At 38.1% G+C, this 21,324-nt stretch overlaps 1 protein-coding gene across 2 annotated transcripts in view; it reads left to right on the forward strand.

Annotated features, from left to right (window-relative positions):
* The window catches only part of rasgrf2b (Ras protein-specific guanine nucleotide-releasing factor 2b), a 57,184-nt gene that overhangs the window by 19,338 nt on the left and 16,522 nt on the right, over positions 1-21,324 (forward strand). For both annotated transcript variants that reach the window (XM_007557481.2, XM_007557483.2), the window contains exons 2-14: positions 7,279-7,385; positions 8,844-8,991; positions 11,903-11,992; positions 12,067-12,203; positions 14,969-15,085; positions 15,213-15,292; positions 17,097-17,290; positions 17,400-17,509; positions 17,588-17,706; positions 19,969-20,129; positions 20,214-20,280; positions 20,688-20,824; positions 21,234-21,316. In XM_007557481.2, the coding sequence (XP_007557543.1) occupies positions 7,279-7,385; positions 8,844-8,991; positions 11,903-11,992; positions 12,067-12,203; positions 14,969-15,085; positions 15,213-15,292; positions 17,097-17,290; positions 17,400-17,509; positions 17,588-17,706; positions 19,969-20,129; positions 20,214-20,280; positions 20,688-20,824; positions 21,234-21,316 (1,550 nt within the window). The remainder of the gene's footprint in view (positions 1-7,278; positions 7,386-8,843; positions 8,992-11,902; positions 11,993-12,066; positions 12,204-14,968; positions 15,086-15,212; positions 15,293-17,096; positions 17,291-17,399; positions 17,510-17,587; positions 17,707-19,968; positions 20,130-20,213; positions 20,281-20,687; positions 20,825-21,233; positions 21,317-21,324) is intronic.

Raw genomic sequence — 21,324 nt, forward strand, 5'->3', positions numbered from 1 at the left:
GTGTGTATAGTTGCTTGTGTTTTTTCTTTGCATTGCCCTGTGACTGACTTTGACCTGTCCAGAGTGTCTCTCTAAGTGACAGCCAAAGATAGGCCCTGCACAAAAAAGGCAGGTATAGACAATGGATGGATGGGTTCAAAACTAGTGAACAAAAATGTCTAAATTTACACATGCATTTTATAAACTAAGAATCCAAATAATGCTATAAAAGCTCTGTGGCAGTTTATCTAATGTGTTTATCTAATGTGTTTGTTGAATGTATTTGCGTACACACTGACATCTAATCACACCTTTAACACTCAGCGTTCAGATTTCTCTCTTATAAGCTGAACACAATCAAAACAGCAAAATGCTTCCTGCTTTTAGAGTCTGATTGAGAGAAGGGGGGGCAAAAAACAAGGCCCATCTGTGGTACCGTGGTACCAGACGGCGCAGTGGCATCATTGGTGCTTATTTTGGTCTCTAGTCATTTGTGGATCCCAACACTGATTCACTTATTCCTGTTGCAGCATAACATCTCTGCATCCCTGAAGCCATGTTGTGCAAAAAAAAATTTCACCAAGTCCAAATTAATTTTTAAGCCTATATTTGGCGATAAAGAGAAAAGCATCTGAGCCCTGTCGAACAAAGAATGCTTTTTTTTGTCTCAGACCTTTTTCTCTCCTCTCACTTCAAGCAAATCAGAATTACTAATAGAACACTGCCTGTGAATAATAAGAAATTCTGCCATTCATTGTGCTTGTTTCTCTCTTTGGCACAACACACTCCTTTATGTCATTCTGTCACAGTCTTGTTGTTATATGACAGCCGCGAAGATTGGAGGGGAAAAAAGTAGTTTCATGTGGGTGTTAAATTGATTGTTTGTAACATGAAAAAAGAAGGAGCAGGGAAGGTTCTCAAGCTATTTTTTTTAGCCTTCCCCTTTTCTCTCGTTCTTTATTAGTCTCAGTGAAATTTCCTACAGTGCAACGAAGCCTGGAGGGATGGAAGATATGTTTGAGCTGATGTGAACGGAAAAGAGCTGGTAGACCTGAAAGCAGCGACAGAGTCAGGAAGCAAAGCAAAAGGGTCCGATTAGGGTTCAGACCTCTCATTATATTTATGACATCCGCAGGAACAACCCAGCCTCTGCAGTTTCTCCCGCTGTCTAATGAGAACATGGTACAGTATGGCTGTATCCAGTACTGCAAAGCTTCGATGCTACAGTCTGATCCAGATGCAGCAACATTAATCTTTAATGATCGCCCCGGGGCTGTTGGGTCACTGCTTCTGCAAGAGTTGATGGCATATAAACTTAGGAATCTGATGCTCAAATTGATATAAAAAAAATGATTGGCAATAATATTAAAACAAAGTTAGTTTTACTGTAGATAAAATAACTTTAACTGAATTTAGGCCATAAAATGTAACAGAGGTGAGCTATTTTTTAAAAAAAAGGACATTCATGGTGCAGAAAGGTTTCTGTTTCTTCAGTAGAGAATCTACTTTGCTGGTAGGTATGCAGTGGACCTTTGGTATTTGCAGGGGTTAGAGATCACAAACGCTTACACAACAGTCCAAAGACCAAATACACATGTTGTTTTTATTTTAATTATGTAAAGCACTTTGAAATGCCTTGCTGCTGAAATGTGCTATACAAATAAAATTTGATTGATTGATTGATTGATACACCTTAATACTCATTCATGCTGCGTCTGACCACACAGAGGACTTTGTTGTGCTCAGACAACATTCAAGCAAAGGTCGGAGACACTGAGTCTAGACAAACAAGTGATGTATGGATTTAAGCACATGATGTGGAAAGTAAGCATGTGATAATTTTGTAAGATGCACACGTTGGAGAATGCCTGATGTTTGGTGTTCAGAGCCCTTTAAGAGGGAGGCAGTGCAGAGATCAAAGGAGGACGAGTTTTATTGGCTTATTCCCTCTGACCAGTCTCTAAATATTGGGCTTGCTGAATCTGTAAATTTGGATTGCTCCATAAAGATGTTTACTTTTTAAGTCTGGCTTACAGAGTCTTTATTAATACATCTCACAGAGACATATTATGGACAACTCCCAAATACACTTCATTACGTACAGTGGGAAGCGTCTTACGACTACAGTAACGCTAACGTCTGCAGTCTTATCTCCGCTCTTGGAACTACAGCCAATTGCTCCTGGCTGCTACTTTACTTCTAATCTCTTAAAAGGCAATATAAGTGCACTTTGTGTTTCACCCAAAATGTTTTAATTGTGCTTTTTTTGTTCAATAAATTGTGCTCAGTGTATTTTAATAACCTGAGAACACAATTTTATATTGTAGTCAGTAAAACATTTGACTATAAAGGGGGTTTATTTTCTTTTCACCATACCTACAAATACTATTAATTTCCTGGATATTGTTGAAATCATCAAATAAAACGTAAAAAATAACATTTTTGCAATGATTTATGATATTAATTTGTATGCTTTGGTGTTTAATGCATTAATTCAGCGCCGTTTTCTGTAGCACTTGCGATAATTCACAGATTTGGGTTGCTGGTTGTGTTAACCAAGTATTTTAATGGTGGCCCATTCAAACCACAAATCCAATGATTGCAAAGAGTTGCTGAAAGAGTTTTGTCAACAGAGAAAAGTAAATTCTGTCATTTTAATTTATTTAAAGCTGCCTCATCTGCAGAGCTGTGAAAAATGTCTTACCCTCCTACAGATTTCTTCTGGTTTACTTTTTTGTCTCACTTAAATATTTTTGGTTCACGAAAGAAATTTTAATGTCAAACTAAGATAACTTGAGCAAATACAAAAAGTGTCAAATGATGATTTATTTTATTAAGTTGAAAACTATCCAGGACAACCTTGCAGGGCTGTGAGTTTTCAAATAGGACAGAAAAAACATAAATAGAAACTTTTTGCTTGGCCTAGTCAAATTAAAGTGAAATGCTGTGGAAACAGACTGTTCCTGCTTGAATGCCACCAAATGCCTCCACAGTGATATAAAAGACTCGTTGCCAGATTTCACAAAGGTTTGATGCTGCCTGAGCCAGTTATGAGGATCAGAGGGTCATTACCTTTTTACAGGGCCAGGCTGTTTTAAACAGCTTCATTACCATAATAAATCAAGTCATTGTGTGCATTTACTCCAGCTGTAATGTTCTGATAGTAAAATCTGCTTGATGGTCTAAAACAATTAGGTGTGACAAAAAATAAATAAATAAAACACTGAGGAAATCTGCAAAGCAGAAAACAGTTTTTTTTGTGGTACTATACCTGCAGGCTGGATAGTGAGTAGGAAAAAAAAAAGACAATTTCACAAGCAATCTGTTGCACATTTTCAAATGTCAGTGTGTTGGTGAAACAACCCATCAGCTGCCTAATGAGTCAGCATAGAGCCTTTTGCAAGATGGGCAAAGTAAGCCCTGCCTATCACCATGCATCTTATTAGCAGGAGGGTTAATCAGTTGGAAGACTGAACATTTCTTTTTAGTCTTCTCTCTGCAACTGTAGGGAGTTTTCACACCTGGAGGAAAGTGGATTAACGACCATTAATATTTGGCACAGAAGTGCAAAAACATAAAAATTGCATAAAAATCTGCAAGGATGCAACTTACAACCAACAAGCAGGACCTAAAATTGAAACGTAAATAAATAAAAATAAATAAATACTACCTTATTCAAGGATTTCTTTGGTTTTAACATTTTGCCACCTTACAACTGCAGACTTAAAAAAAAAATAGAAAAGCAAATATCCATCATCATGCCAATTAAAATCCACTCCACATCCTTTGGTTTAAGAGTTTTTCTGCTGTGGACAAAAAGCATTTGAGACCTTGACTTTTGTATATTTTACCAAATACCAGGAAAGAGATCATATTACATGAGAATATATAATACTGTATTTTAAGCTTCATTGTCAGCACTAGTCTGAAATGTGTTGTGCATCACAGCACTATCATATGCAAACATACAGACAGAAACAAAATTAAGCAAATTACACATCATAAAATGAGTAGATGATGTAATGTTGCAGGTAATGTTCCACGTTTAGCTTCAGGATTGACTGAAGAAAAGAAGCATTCCTCAGTTTAACCTTAATAAACTTTGGGGCCCTGTATCTTCAACATGACAGAGGGTCACAGTCTGAATTATCCAGAGCGCTGTCGGGGTTACAGGTGATATTATAGGCTTCACTAAATATATTAGGAAGATTCATAAAGTTAGAGATTCACAATGCTAGAGCAAGTTTTTATTTGATGAAGCAGTTTAGATTTTTAGCAGTGAACAACAACAACAATGCAAACTGCTCATTATCACTGAGGTATAAAACAAAAGAAGACATTTTTCACTTGCTCTGAAAGACCTCAGGCGTCAAATGAAATATGTTTTATCTCTTTACAAACCTCTTCAATGTGGATTTTTATAGACACCAGATATATCACGACTCCTAAGTTTTTATAGAATAGCACCTGATTGAGCATCCTATGAAAATGATGTATGGTGTCCTTTAAAATGCCATCTACTCTGCACACACTGGACTCTGCTTAGATGACCTGCAGATGCATCGGTGAGACTCCAGTGATCTTTTCAGCAGCTCTCACTATCCTGTTGTGATTGTGCCTCACTGTGTGCTGATGCCAAACCAGGATGTGATACAACATGTGAGAATCCATTACTGCATTGATGTCTCAGTTGAATGCTGTTATGGCTGGGATGAAAACGCTCACATTTTTAAGTCTGTGAAGGAAGTGCTAACGTTGTAGTGGTTATTTCTTGACAGTCATGGTGTTTTTCTCATCAGTCCGGTGGATCCCCAAAAGCCTGGATTAATCGTGTTGAAATAACCAGCTAATTTAGTAATCAATTAATTGTTAACTGGAATATACAGACTCAAAAAAGAGGCTATATGGCTGAAAGAAAAACACACAAAGCAGTAATTAACAGTTTAAGGTAAAAAGTGTAATTTTTTAAAAATGATTTCAATGTAAAAAAGATGTGCCATTTTTTATGAACTTAAGCAATGAATTGGAACAATCGATATATTTATCGGTTACTAAAATAACCATTTGTTGCAGCTCTATTTGGAAGTAATTCTCCCATTTTTTTTATTTTTTGCTCTCTTTGTACAATTGGCAGTAAAACTTTCTCACAGGCCTCTGCCGCGATGCTTGTCAGTGTATTCTCTGTTCTTAATTTTAAGAGTCTCTGAACTTTCCTCATGTAATTGTGGCCAAATAACTCGATCTTTGTTTTGCCTGTGAAACTCTGTTTTTTCCCAGAAGGCACTTGGCTCGTCCATGTGGAAATCTGCAAGTTTCACTCCCGTTTGATGGCATTGATTTTGGAGAAGTAAATAATTTTCTTGTTGTCAACCTTTTGGCCAATTTATGTAAATCTCTCCTCACTGTCTACAGTGACACTGGTCTTCCACTGTTTGAAACCTGGACACAGTTGGATAAATGATCTCAAACATATGGTAATTAGTTTTGGAACGAATAGAGCAGAATAACATTAATTTTCTGGAATGAGCCTCCTAAAGCACCAACACCAAAATCTATTTGTGAACTGCACTTCTATCAGATTGTCCCAGAACAGCTGTGGCTACATCAGTGTGTGAATGTGTGAGTAACTGATGCTCTGGACTAGATGAAGCGCTTTACAAGTACAGGCCATTTAACAATAAGAAGCTCCTCAAAGCTGATAAATGTATGTTAAACATTTGACCAGAACTATATTATCAAAGCAGCAAGGCGATTAATTATCAAATACATTTTTCATCTTCATGTAGATGATGTAAAGCTAAGCAGCTCTGACTGAGAACCATCTGTAAAATCTGCATTTGCAAAAATCTTTCATTTTTTATTTGAAGATATTTTTTTGCTAACGTCTAAACTTACAGGATGGATCATTGGAAGCCCTCATGAATGGCAGCACCAAGCAGCAGAAAATGGAAGTGTAAAACGGCCAAACCGTCAAACGTTGCGTTGCCATGGAAATGTTTTCTTGTTAGGTGGTGACACAGTTTAGGAATATGTACTTGGTTAAGATTCATTACGTAACTGTGGCCCTCGACTCTTTCTGTCTCTCTCCCCATCGGAGCTTAGATTGTTGTTGATATAGTGACACGCAGCCGGGTGGCGAATTGAAGTGACAGATACATAATAAGCATGACGGGGACGATGGAGGTGCAGATAAAGATGAAAGAGGGTCTCTAAAATGTTCACGTTTCAATAAACTCTCCTCAGTTCCCGGCCCTTCCCCACTGCAGGGGCTGAAGCCCGTCTACAAACCTACAGGGCGACCGTCTCCTCTCTCAACTCTTTTTGGTTCACTGAGTCCTCCCTCTCAGAAAGAAACATAAAGAGATGAAAGGATGAAGGGAGATGGAGTAGGAGGAAGAGGAGGAGTGGGTTTCGACAACAAGAGGAGCGAGGATGCTGGCTGAGCGGGGCAGAGGAGGTGGAGTGGGAAGATAGGTGAACTGCAACTGGAGAGGGAGGAGGAAATAGATGGATGGATGAAGTGAGCAGGAGAGGAGGACAGAAAGTCCATGCAGAGTTCAGTCTTCTCTGAGTTCAGTTTTCCTTGACTAAAAATAGCAGCTCTTCTGGTAACCCACTGCCCCAGGACAACACCATTTGAATAAAAGCCTCTATCACTTCACACAGCGCTCATGTACATGCGTGTGTGTTCTACTGTAGCTGTGCGTTTTTCTGTACTTGCTTGTGGTGGCATGTGCCCGTGTGTGGGAGAGGTTTTTTTTTTTAAGAGAAATTCACACAGATATTCGTATTGATAAAAACAGACAAGGAGGGAAGAGACCAGCAGAGAACAGGCTAATTGATGGTGATGATAATGGGCTGGTGGAGAGGGGAAGCGCAGGCGACACTCCATGTTTTATTTCAGTGAGCAAATGGCTGTGTTGAGCCACCAGTCCTACCTCAGCCTGTCTTTCTGTCTGTTTTAGGGCTGCATATGGAGGTTGTTGTCGGGTAAATTAAAAAAGCATTTCAATTGACTCAGAATGGTGTCCAGGAACAGAAGTCTTAATCTAGAAATCCATACTTTTGACTTTCTCTGTTTTTGTTTATTTGACAAGATTAGTTCTTTCAAGGTGATGAAATCTACTGCAATAAAACTTCATGCAACAGGAGAACTATATCATTGGGATGCAAAGTCCAAACTTCTGACACTTTTACATTTCCACCAGTCAAACATTTATGTACATGAACCGGAACAACACGTTGTTATTTGTTGGAGCGTCACGTTTCTGATCAAGTCTCCTGTCTTTTTCCTCTTAGCATTACTTCCTGATTGTGTTTGGCCACGATGGACAGAAACCTCTGGAGCTGCGGACGGACGAGGAGTGCGAGTGTGATGAATGGGTGGAGGCCATCCAGCAGGCGAGGTACATCAAGCCATAACAAGTACTTTTGATGCAAATAAGCATTAAAGTTAAAGTTGTATTCTCTGACCATGGAAAGACAATATGTCATTACATCAGGATTTGGTCAAATCTAACTTTAATTAGTAATCATGTCTAACTTTCTGAGTTCAGACACTTTTACCTCATATTTACTATTTCCTTAACTAAAGATTGAACTTTAAAGTTAAGATGCATTTCATTTTGTTTTACAAATGTTTTTCCTACAATTTTCAAAGGTTGTAGGAAATTTAGTGTAATTATGTCAAAGATTTGCAAGGTTTTGGACTGAGTATTTAAGAAACTGCTGATGTACTAAATGGATATTTTACACATAAGGATATTTTTTTAGAGAATGTCTAAAAAAAGAGAAATTATCGGAAGAGTTGCCAGGAACACATTGTTGGTTGCAGTATGGTTCAAGATGTTAGAAACAATCAAATAAAAAACAGCTGTTATGGCAAAAGAACGTGGAATACCAACTTTGAACTGAAAATACCGGGAATCTTGAAGTGAATGGGCTATGGCAGCAGAAACCACACTGACTGCTGTCTCACCAGATCCTCTGGATTGAAAACATCTCTCCACATATGCAAGTCATGGGCTTTAAAACACTGAAATACCCTGAGAGATGCTGTGCTGACATTTTTAACTTATAAAAGCCGAGATAGCTTTCTGATCTGTGCCTTGTTGAACCCCAGTATCTACTATGGTTTTTAGAAACGGGTTCAGCTGTAGATCCTTCTGATCACAGAGCATCTCCACTGTCTCCTTGTCCAGCTGAGTTGGGATTTTTCCCAGAGAAGATACTCAATCCTATAAATATATCCACATAGTTTAGAAGTGGCTTATAATCCTTTCCATATTCTTGGGCAACAGCAACTGCCCTACAGTTATTGCTGATGTTTGTCCTCCTTGATATGAGCAACAAACAGCCATAAACCAGTGATAATGTGCTGTGACTAGTAGCAGCTGGTTGCCAATTTCCTCCTTAACATTACAGAATGTTTTTAATTTTTCATGCAGCTTTGTCTGTTAGTTTTGCTTTTACTGCATCGATGCCGCAGCTCTCACACACCAATTACACAAATATAAATTACTGCTTCAGAATCATTACAAATGTAATGATTCCGTACAAATGCAACTGAAATTTCTCAGAAAAAAAATAATAAAAATTGAGTCATTTGAGATTGAACTTGGACTTGGTGCAGGGGGAGGAGATGTGTGTTTGCTTTTTACTCTAAATGTTTCAGTACTTCTGGTACTTGATAAAGCTGAGATTATTTTTACTCTGCCAGTTTTAAAAAGTTTTAATTCACTGTTTGATCATTCCACATTAGAAAAAGTTTGGTTGGATAAATCAAAGCTCAAAATGATTAAGATATTCATTCTTATGAGTATGTAAGCTGCTTTTTATAATATAAAATGTTCTTTTTTTCACAGCTATTCTGACATAATTATTGAGCGAGAAGTGCTGATGCAGAAATACATCCACCTTGTGCAAATTGTGGAGACTGAGAAGGTGGCTGCCAATCAGCTCCGCACTCAGCTGGAGGACCAGGACACAGAAATCGAAAGACTTAAATCTGAGGTAGATAACACGCATTTATGACTGCAGACGCACATGTTTTTATTCAAAATAATTTAGTTTATTCTTTTTACTTTTTCACCCTCAGTTTTAAACATTTGTCGTTAGAAAACAATGTGTGCATATTTTAAAATTGCAACATCTAAATAAAGAGAATTAAAGGATTTTACAAATGGACTTGGACAGCTGATTTAGTGCTTTCCATTAAAACAACTTCTTCAGTCAACGGTTTATTGGATGGCCTTATGTCTCTGCTCTTATTGCACTTCTGACCCTCAAGGCATGTTTCTGCTGCAGGAGAGCGATACAAATCATTTTCAATGGAAATCCGGGACCAATAATATTAAAAGGAGTTTGAAACACCAAGTACTTTACAGCGCTGCAACATTACGAAGCCGTGCAGATAAAATCGTGGGATAAAAACCTTAGAAGGCATTTCAACAGGACTCTTGCATAAACATTTTCCCTCTATTTCCCAGTCATATTCTATATTCTGTTACTCACCATCCTGCCCACACAGCATTGTGTTCCCATTTTAACAAATCACAAAGGGTGAAAGCAAAAAGAAAGCATTTGAATAAACCTATACAGTGTACATGTCAGTGTCGGTGTGTGTGCTGTGGGTTGTTTTCTATGTTTGTATTCTTGGCAGTGAGGGAGTGGGTGCACTCGGTCACTTCTGGGTGTAGGAGGCCCTCAATAAAGATGCCTGACTGGCGTCCTCACAGACAGCCCAGCTCATCGAACGCGTCCTGTTTCTGTGCAGCCGTCGCTGCCCGATAAATCACACGTTTGCGTGAACGCATAAAACCCAACAGACCCTCACAACATTGTTAATCAAAATGATTCCCCTTTCTCTTTTTCCCCACCACACAGATTAACAGGATGTAGTTAGCTGTGTGCATTAGATTGATAGCATCATTTTTGCTTTAGTAAACATAAGTGCTCCCACAGTGCTTTAAAAATTGCAGTGGAAAAGGTCCTGGTTGGCCAGAACCTGTAAGAGTATTGCTTTTGCCAATTTTAAACAGCTAAAACATTACAAACAGTTGGCAGACAACAGATGAATAAAATGTGTTTAGGACATTGTAATGTTATTGTAATGATTCGGAAAGTCAAACAGAGGCAGACGCAGCCTCATTGTGAGCGATCATTGCAAAGACTGCGTTTACTCTGAGCGTTGTTGGTTATCTGTGAGGTTCCACCAAAAGGTCAGCAAACCTGAGCAAAACTTACAGGACATGTTGCTGTAAATTAGGTTTAGAAATTCTGGCTGAAACCCAACAGTGCTGCTTTTTCTGTGTACAAAAAGGCAAAACAAACTATTTGAAAACAGATTAACTGTGGTAACACACCTGGCTAATGCCATGCACCAATCAGTCATAACTTTATAACCTCCTTTTTTAATAGATTGGTCCCCATTTAAGACATTAAAAAAAAAAAAGCTTTTGTCAGTGAGAAGTGCATTAAATCAACAAGCAAAGGATAAACATGCACAGCCTTTTTAGATAACTAACCATCATTTATGGAGTTTACAACATCACCTCACTTTTATGACCCACTGGGATAAACATACTGTGCAGATTGACTAAACATGATTTAAATTACAGCAGATTTTATCAGATTTAATTCCTCTACAGTTAAACAGCCAAATCAAACTTTTTTTTTTTTTCACAAAACAAAAAGGAAGATTTTCAATTAGCTTCCTCACTTTTAATGATGCAAATGCACATCTGCCCCAGACAAAACCAGAAAGAACTCCAAAGTTGTTCCTAATGTTACAGGGATTCGTTCGAAATTGCATTCTGCTGCGAATAACGATTGTTCAAAGGGGGGATGCTGTTTGTTCAATGGTCCAGCTGGTAAACTCTCAATAAATCAAAGCTCTGCTGTTGTTTCCAATTTGGTCTCTGCTCATTTGTGTCAGTAATCGCTAGTCTGAACACCCGAGCTCGCGTGTGCAATCTTGTCTTTGAGAAGAAATGATGCACTCACTGCTGTAAATTTCTCTTTGAGCAACAAGTGTGCCACTTCCCCTTCTGTCTAATGTGTGTTGTTTTGGCGAGTCTTATTGCCAGGATTCAGGGATGCTGGATGGTAATAAAACAATACTAATGAAAGTTATTTTGCAGTAGAAAACATCTGCATGTTTAATGAAGCTGCTCATGAAAAAAGGATTAGAACTTAAGAGCAAATGTGCAGCTGGTTATTCACCACCACATAGTGGTGTATGTCTGTTTGTTTGTTTTCTTCTCTCTGTGTGTGTGTATTGCTCTGCATTTATGAATATTTAAACAAACTAGCCAGTGTTACACTCAGGACTTGGCAGTCTGGCTCTTCTTTGCTATAATTTGCATGATAACTCTGGCAAATGGGAAAATAAAGATGAAGTGCAGCTGAAAATGTGTTTGTTTTTTCACTCGAGCTCAACCACATATGTCAGAAGCAGATACTGTTAATTGGATTGAAAGTAGAAACAAACAGGTTAAATAATGTCACACTGGAGTGTATAAATCTGTGAAGAGTTTTGTTTTTTCTTACGTATTGCTGAAAATTTTGCTGTTCTTGTCCAAAATGTTAGCCAGAATGTGTTTACTGTTAACCAGAATGAGCTGTCCCCCATGTTTTTCCCCTGCTCTCTGCTCTGAATGAAGGCTTTCAGTGATGATGAAGTCTGATTGGTATCTGCTATAAACACACCAACGATTCTTTGAGCACACTCTGCACTAAAAATATTCAGGGAATCAGCTGGAAGCAAAAGTGGGGCATCCTAATTTTGTTAATTACATAATACTCTGAAATCCTATTTTAATAAATATCTCTGTTTATGAATAATGAAAGGGATTCGTTATGCATCTGCTGTGTTATGTGGCAATAATTTCTGAATCTGGACTGAAATCTCCTTTCTTAAAAGATTGTAGCTTTGAACAAAACCAAGGAGCGGATGCGGCCTTATCACGTCTACCACGAGAACGAAGACCCAGACATCAAAAAGATCAAAAAGGTAAATATTATGACAATCACTTTTATTTCTTATTTCTCATATGTGTATTTACCTTTAACCTTTTCCTTCCACAGGTTCAGAGTTTCATGCGAGGCTGGCTGTGTCGCAGGAAGTGGAAAATTATTGTCCAGGACTACATTTGCTCTCCGCATGCTGAGAGCATGAGGAAGAGGAACCAGATCGTCTTCAATATGGTGGAGGCAGAGACAGAGTATGTAAATACATTATGCCTCGAGCAACATCACAATCTGCATCTAAATGGTCATGGTTATCTTCCTATGGAAATAGTCTGATAACAGTTTGGTGGCTCTGTAAATGTAATTTTACTTTAGATTTAATTTTACACATTTGAATTAGCCAAATTAGCAGAAGGAGTGCAGCACAGAGATCACAGAGTTCTCAAGGCGGTTATTAATTTTGGTTAATGTCATAAAATAATATCTGGTGCTAGATAATAATTGAGATCAAGACTTTCTACCTGGAGAGCTCTTTATTAAAGAAAGAAAAGAGAAAGAAGAAAAAAATCATGTTTGAATTTTAACAATATTGAGAACACAATTAAAGATTTAAAGGAAGAACTTCTGGTTGGTCATGCAACATTTCGCATGAGAAACTTTAGCATCACGTATCATTTACATATTTTACGGCTTCATTGTTTAAAATTGTTCAGTGGTATATTATTCATTTTTATCCATGGTTGAACATACGTTTTGCACTAAGATAGTGCAGATGAAGCTCTATGAACGATCCCTCATGATATATAGGATGACAACTGACTGGATTTTTATGGGCAATACTAAAACTGGACCTGACAAAATGCATCGGCTTCAGACTGTTAGATTGACCAGAAGGCATCCGTTCTCCATCTGCTCCTCTTCTTTTTATGACTCTCCCATCACTTTGAAACAAGTTAATTCTGAACTAATCACAACTTTAAAAATATGTCAAAATCATTTTCCGAAGAAAAAAAAAACCCCCAAACAAACAAAACAACTTAACTATTGTCCTGTTTCAAACATTTTTAGTTCCACTAAACCATTAAAATGATGGCCATACATTTTAAATCCTTCCTGATCCAACGCTGACCTAAACATGTCAGTAGTTTCTGAACACCTCAGGCTTTCAGGAACCTGTTTCTATAACACAAAAACTAAATGCTGCTTCTCCTTGTTTAGTTCAGGTCATGAAAACAAAAAGTGTTGTAAGTCTCTGATGACCTGAGAAACACGGATTGAAAATGTGTTTACTGTAGGTTCAAGACCATTCAGTGCCTTATAAATCCATCTGCAAGACTTTAAAATGTATCGTTTTGCAAACTGGGAGCCAATGATTTCAGCTCTGCTGTTTTATAATTCATTTTTCCAGTGTTGGTAAAGATTGTGGCAGCATCATTTTAAACAAACTGCAGTTGTTAATGTCAAGTTAACATGAGTTGACTTGCTTACGTCTGATGCCATACATTTTAACTGATGTAATACTTTATAATTATTGGCACTCGTGGTAAAGGTTTGTAACAAGCTTTCTGATTCATTATTTTGTTATAGAGATTTGTTGATCTCAAGATCAAAAATCTAATCAAAATTAAAGTTTATTTGTAACACACCTGTGGTGGAAAAATAAACCATGGGTCCCTGTAGAGCCAGGTGTCTTGAAGACAATCAAGTTATAGCAATATTACTGTAGAATATTGTGATCGCAATACTAGTTACAATTTATCGTTTTCCAGCTTATCCAGTTGAGCATCTTTAGTCTAAAAATATCAAATGTAATTTTAAAAGTAAGAATAAAACTTTTGAGACAAAACTGAGAGCTCTTGTTGGAGCTGGTCAAGTTCATTTTAAATTATATGTTTATGTTTCTCTTCTGCCATGTTTAAAAGCTAAGCTTATTAAAGTTACATGTATGCAAACTAATGTAAATGATGACATCCAGTTGTTATAAAAGCCTCTGTAATTGTTGTTTTTTGTTTCAGAGTTTACAGTTTTACATTGTGCACTACAATCCTGTTAAAATCTTACAGTAAACTGCTGCCTATCACAATACCACCCCTGGGTGTTGCACTTACACTATGATTTTTATTGACAGTCTGCAAAGGTTCTTTGGAAACATGGGTGGTTTCTGTGCGTTCACCATCTGTGTTAGGCTCATGTTGAAGGAAGGCACCATTAAAATTCATCAATTCATCAGCAGGTAGAAATGATCCAGATGACAGGAGTTGTCTGAACGTAGTACAGGGTGCATATCTTAGCATTTGCAGTAAGAAGGAGTGATGCACACAAAAGCAAAAATCTGTTTTTCACTGATTACAGCAAGACTCTGAACCCTGAATCAGTTTGCACTGCACAATTGTAAAAGCAGATCTTAAACCACATGATCCTTTCTTCTCCTTAACTGTGGTGCAATCAGAAATCAATCAATTAATCGCATGATAAATTAAAATGAGCTTCATAATTTCCATTCTGATGTATTTTTGAAGGGTTATTTTGTTTACAGATACATCATAATCCATTTTATTTAAGATTTCTGTTGTCTGTGGTTTTCCATTTCCATTTTAATTATTATTTTTATTGTATTTTATTTGGGATATTTAAAATGTTTTCCAGTTGCATTGTGGACAGTTCATTACAGCAGAGAATGCAACATATAATTGCAAAATTTGTTATTACGGCAGGCTATGGTGGTTAATGTATTTTGTATTCAAATTTCAACCTACAAAAACCCACAACCTTCTTCAGTCCCAGGCCATTTGCACAATTTGGAGGTGTGTGTGCATTACCACATCTAGGAGCCCTATTCTACAGGATGCACATCGCATGCCTCTCTTTATTTGCAGTATGGCTTGTGATACCACTATATTAGGATATCTTGTAGAACAACCTTTCATTTTTTTTTTACTTGTGTGTGTGTGTGTGTGTGTGTGTGTGTGTGTGTGTGTGTGTGTGTGTGTGTGTGTGTGTGTGTGTGTGTGTGTGACAGGTATGTCCACCAGCTCTACATCCTGGTCAACTGTTTCCTCAGACCTCTGAGAATGGCCGCCAGCTCAAAGAAACCTCCCATCAGCCATGATGATGTGAGCAGCATCTTCCTCAACAGGTGTGTTGGTGTATGTTTCAACTTGTCTTTTTACTACTTTTAAAAAATAAAACCAAAATCTCTTCTCTGCTCTTCTATAAATCTCCCTAAAGTCGTCACTATTAATGCGTTTTCAATATGTTCCCAGTGAGACCATTATGTTCCTCCATGAGATTTTCCATCAAGGCTTGAAAGCGAGGATCGCCAACTGGCCAACTCTGGTGCTGGGTGAGCTGTCACTCGCCTTCACACACAAACACAATCCATAACCGCGCTCGCTGAAGGCATGAAGGTCGGCTTTTTAGCGATTCTCCGCTTCAATATTTCCTCTTCAGACCAGACGTCACTGTTAATGTCACTTAGTCCTATTCACAAAAACCCCGATGTTCCTATCTCAGTCTGCACTGAGCAGACTAATTGTCTTCACAGACAATAACCATCCAGACCAGAAGCTTCTCACCGTCTCACCCCCTAAAAAAGACCCCTGAGCGGATAAGCATCACCCTGGAGACAGGCGGCTGACAGATGTGGCAGCAAATTACTGGTGACAAATTATAACATAGAGGAGAGCGCTAATTAAACTTGTCGACCTGATGTGACTCTTCTTTTCAAGCGGAATCTGGATGTAGACATTTCATCACCGACGTCTTTCATATCGATTACTGTTGTAGAAAACATGTTTGAGATCCCCTCATTATGCAGCCGGTCCTTTTTTTCCACCAAAAAGAACTGTGCAGTTTTTATTTTTCATATATTTATTTTTTTCCCCTTCTCAGGTCATAAATACATTTTAAGAAGGCCAAACATGTTTCAGATTGTGGTTACTTTTTTCTTTTTTTTAAATTAAATAGACTTTATTAAGAATTGAAGGGGCTGAATGTCTCATCTCTTTTGATCTGCCAATACTGATTTTAGCCAATTTCTGCTTCAATTTAGTAAAAAGCTCATTTTTGTGAGCAAGTGTTAATTATTTATTTCAGGAAAAAAAAAAGTGATGTCACACCCTTTGTTTGAGAGAGGTTTCACAGTTATTTTAAAACAAAGAGAAAATGGTAAGAGATTTTAATCATAAACAATCTTTAGCAAATTATAAAAGCAGTTACCATCTTGTGCGGCTAACATTTCTAACGCAGTGTGTATATTCTAGAAAATGCATATGTTTACCATAACCTTTAGATTTGCAAAAGGTTAATAACATAACAAAATGTAATATTTTCCGTGGCAGACATTGACTGAAAGCTCAAAGTATAGAAAAAAGCAACTTTGCTTTAATACATGTAGTCTTCCTGTTATCTGCTGAAAGTCTTGCTCTCTCTTACCTTCATGCAGCCTGAATGAAACCCTTAGAAAATTAAATGGCTTGTGAAACTATTCAACTTTACACACCGAGGACACACTGTTGTTAGCTTGACCAGAGAATGGTCAGTCCAGCATGCTCACCATTTAGGAGAAAAAAATTATTTTTGGACTTTTCAACTCTCCAATCATTGGTCAGGGCTGGTTAAGGTGAAAAGTATGAATTTCTAATCACCCGACAATTTCTCAGTGCATCGTTAAGCTTCATAAATTATGTACTGCATGTACTCTAGTAAGGACATTAAAATTTCAGTATATCTAATAAAACATTTGGACTCTGCTGCTTCTGCTGAAGAAATACCCAGGGGACATTTTCTTCTTCTCGCAGTCTGGTTTATCATTTTATAGCTGAATTAAGTAAAAATAATGCTTGGAAATATTTTTGCTTTTATGTTTCTAGTTTCACGTCAAGTGATTTCTAGACTGAGTACACAAACGTTAAACACTGATGAAAATTAACAGTAATTAATTCTATGTGAAACATGAATCCTTGCAACTTGTGAAAGAGCTGCACAGTTAAACAGTCATTGGATAGAAAAGTGCAACTGAATAAATATTTATAAATATACGAATATACTGACAGAGAGACAGATAATGTCCTAAAAAAAACAATGGATTTGTGTTGGTCACAATTACTGACTGCATGTGCATTTATATCATATGTTTATACCTCCAGCTGACCTGTTTGACATCCTGCTGCCCATGCTGAACATCTACCAGGAGTTTGTGCGTAACCATCAGTACAGCCTTCAGGTTTTGGCCAACTGTAAGCAGAACAGAGACTTCGACAAACTGCTGAAACAGTACGAGTCCAACGCTGCCTGTGAAGGAAGGATGCTCGAGACTTTTCTCACATACCCGATGTTCCAGGTAGATCTCTGCCACACTCTGACGCTCGGAAACAAACTTTTGCATGACTGAATTAGATGTATATATCCACTCCACTTTGCTTTTCCATAATGCTCTTTCCTCCATAAAGATCCCCCGTTACATCATAACACTACACGAACTCCTGGCCCACACACCTCATGAGCATGTGGAGCGCAAGAGTCTTGAGTTTGCCAAGTCCAAATTAGAGGAATTATCTAGGTAGGTGCTGAAATACTCAACATTTTTCTATTCGCTCTGATTATAAAAACTGAAATAACTTGATTATTGTGTGTCCAGAGTGATGCACGATGAAGTTAGCGACACAGAAAACATCCGGAAGAATCTGGCCATTGAGAGGATGATTGTTGAGGGCTGCGACATCCTGCTGGACACCAGCCAGACCTTCGTCAGGCAGGGTGAGTCTTCATCAGTGCACAGCAATGCTCTTTAGCGGTTTGATTCAGAAAACTCCTTGTTTGCAGTGATTTATGCTCTTTCATTAAAATAGTGCGATAGCAGTGGCATGTATTGGGCTCTTGTCCCAGTAGTGTAACATCTGTATGCCTCACATGCTGGACAACTGTCAGCTGCAGCCAGAGGATCTCCTACAGACACCAAAAGTGATTTTTTAAAAACCTCATTAAGACATTGGGATGATGTCTCATGCACATAACTGACCACTCACTATTTTGACTGGCAGATGCTTCGGTAACTAACTAGTATTGGTATTGCTCCAGGAGCAATAGTGCCACTATATACTTTGGGAGCCTCAGGTTCTCCTCTTTCCCTTTGCAGATGATGTGATTTTGTCAAAATCTGGATTTTGATGTTTGGTTTTCCCTCCTGGGTCTGTTGCCCCACATCTGATTGCAACTGAACACGTGCATGATTTCACCATAGGTTCTGCCTGGTCTAACAAAGTAAAACCACTCAATTACTTTTATTACTCCACATACCTCTGCACACCTTAAGCAACAAGTAGTTATTATAAAAACACAATCTTTCAAAACTGAATTATGTTGAGGAGTTATTGAGTTACATTAATTCAATATGGACTCTGGTGTTCATTCTGGATGCTCTAATTCAAAGTGTAGAAACCTAATAACGGCTTCCTACTGTTTCATAACAACATAAATTATCAAATTGGTAAAATTAGATAAGATTTTCTCATTTAGCAGCGGCAATGAAACTACTTGTCTGATGTACTGTGAAAAACAGCCGCAGCCCCTTGTGGCATTTACAGAGAACCTTTGTGGGCATCCTGTGGTGTTTGGCTCTTGGAAAATAGCAGCAGGTGACTGTGGGCTGCAGGATTTTCCCTTTGATGATTGGGTTTTCCAGTTGATCCTACAGATTAGGATCTTATGCTTGTTGAGCCGTCTCTACCGTGTGGTGAAACACACAGTCTTGTTGAGGAGGGACAACGTCATCTGGGAGTGGTGCCGCCTTGAAATAGGTGATGGATGCCAGGAACCAAGATTTCTCAGCAGAACAATGTGTTTTAACCAAATAGTCGATGTAATTTACCTGTCAGTGGTTTTATTGTTAAGTCGGTTGGCTGGGAGAGATCTACAAGTCTTTAAAGACATGTTAAACTGTCCTAGGAAATCAGGCTGAGTTTTTCCCTCTGTAGCTGACTCATCAGAAGCGGCTTGTTTTTTTCTAATTTGGATCAAGTTTCTAATCCGTAAAAAAAAAATAAAAAAATCTTTAAACACTGAAAGGCATTCAGGAAAGATGGTTTCCACTTAATCTAAAGAAGTGTGGAATTTAGTTTTAGCATCCATCCATCCATCCATCCATCCATCCATCCATCCATCCATCCATCCATCCATCCATCCATCCATCCATCCGTTAACTTTTATGTTACAGTTTTTCTGTCACTTTGTGCAAGTCTTACATGTATGTTTGACATTTGTACAACATCTTGTACATTTTTCAAAACAACTAGAACAAAATGGATAGTTCCTTCCTCAAAAGCAAGTATTCATGTCAATGAAAGTCAGATCTTAGTGAGCACTTTATAGTCTTTGCATAGCTATTTGAAATCTGCATTTACAAGTTACATGCTAATGTATTTAGTGAAGTAAATATGTACAAGGCACTAAACACATATAATTAGCAGTTTTAATTAGTTCACAGCTTTGTGCAAAAGAAAAGCATAAACTTATTTAACAACAAACACAAGAAACAACCGTTGGACTAAACTGTGCACAGCTGTAAACAATATTATCAGTGAAAACCGAATTTTTCCTGACAGAAATTGTTCAGTTTTGGGAAGGAAAGAATGATAAAGAAAAACTTGGCAGATTTTGACAACTATTAAAAAAAAAAAAAATTATGTAATGACACATGCATGCGATGACTTTTATAGGGAATGACAAATTAGCATTCATTCATAGCTATTGTTCATTTTGACTGACATAAGTATATAACACTATCATAAAGCAGCAGAGCATTGTGTGGAAGCAATTGGTGCATGTCTAAAAGCATCTGCAAGTTTGTTGGAAGAATGAGAAGCTGCTGCTGTGACGCTCAGAGAAATGTTGTGGAGGCTCAACTAACAATCGCAGGAATTTTAATTCTAATCACATAAATGGATTAAATCAGTGTGTGTGTCTTCTCTTCAGTCAGTTTAATGATGCGTAATATAATCCTATGCCCCTCCTGCTCCACAGGCTCTCTGATCCAGCTGCCGTCAGTGGAGCGAGGGAAACTCAGCAAGGTCCGACTCGGCTCCCTTTCCCTGAAGAAAGAGGGAGAGCGACAGTGTTTCCTTTTCACAAAGCACTTTCTAGTCTGCACTCGCAGCTCTGGTGGAAAACTGCACCTCCTGAAGGTGACATCACTGTTACACTGTGTTCTGCAACAATACACAAGTAGGAAAAAGAATCTAGAATATTTTTTCTTCTTCCTCTAACAGCAAGGTGGAGTTTTGTCCCTTATTGACTGCACACTCATAGAGGAACCAGATGCTGCTGATGACGAATGTAAGAACAGTGTTTCCTTCTCTTCTCTTCAATACCTCCTACGTATCGGGTTATTCAGACTCTGCATCTCGTTTGAAGGTTAATTAGATGTCAAACAATAATTAATTTTCTTTAAATATCAGACGTTCACCCTTTAAATATCATGGTATGATCTTTTAGCATTATAGAACTGTAACTCCTTTATGTGAAAATTCATTTTGCGTCTAGGATTGGTAATTATACACATAAATACAAAGAGTGAGGCATTCGTGTGGATTCTGACGGTCCATTTTACCTTTAATCCTCAGCAATGCACAGACGAAGGTTTGCCTAATTAACCTTCAGTGCTGCTGTTTTCCTCATAAATATTTAGGAGCTTAACCATCTAGGTGTGTAAAAGACGCTGATTGTTTCCCCCCGTATTGCAGCTAAAACGGCTGGTCAGGTGTTTGGTCAGCTGGACTTTAAGTTGGTGGTGGAGCCGTCAGACTCGACTTCATTTACTGTGGTGCTGCTGGCGCCGTCGCGGCAGGAAAAGGCTGCATGGACCAGTGATATTAGCCAGGTAATACACCAACACAGATCCATACAAACACATAATAACAAGAACACCTCCAAACAGCAAGAGCATGTCTCCGCTGGGCATTGAGGGGGCTTAGTGATGAGTAAACAGAGTGTGGTGCCGTTCCCCTGGGCTCGCTGCCTCTGTGCTTCGCAAACAAGGTAACAGCGTACAAGCATGTCACAGTGGATTAATTCTTGTCACATAGAATACAATGACGGGTTTATGAATTGCTTTCTTGTCTTGACATATTCTTATTAATCCTACCTTTGTAATAATTTAAAGCAGGAAAACGATAAAACCAGGTCAAACTTCTTTGGGATGTTTTCTGTTGCTCTCTCCACCAGTTGTCTGTGTAATGTTTAGAAAATGTTTTGTCTTTGGTTAATTGTGGCTCTCTGTGTGTTTACAGTGCATCGATAATATCCGCTGTAATGGCCTGATGACTAGTGTGTTTGAGGAAAACTCTATAGTCTCTGTGCCTCATATGATCAAGTAAGTGT

Source organism: Poecilia formosa, unplaced genomic scaffold (assembly GCF_000485575.1).
Source record: "Poecilia formosa unplaced genomic scaffold, Poecilia_formosa-5.1.2 Scaffold89, whole genome shotgun sequence".
In the NCBI taxonomy this organism is placed as follows: Eukaryota; Metazoa; Chordata; class Actinopteri; order Cyprinodontiformes; family Poeciliidae; genus Poecilia; species Poecilia formosa.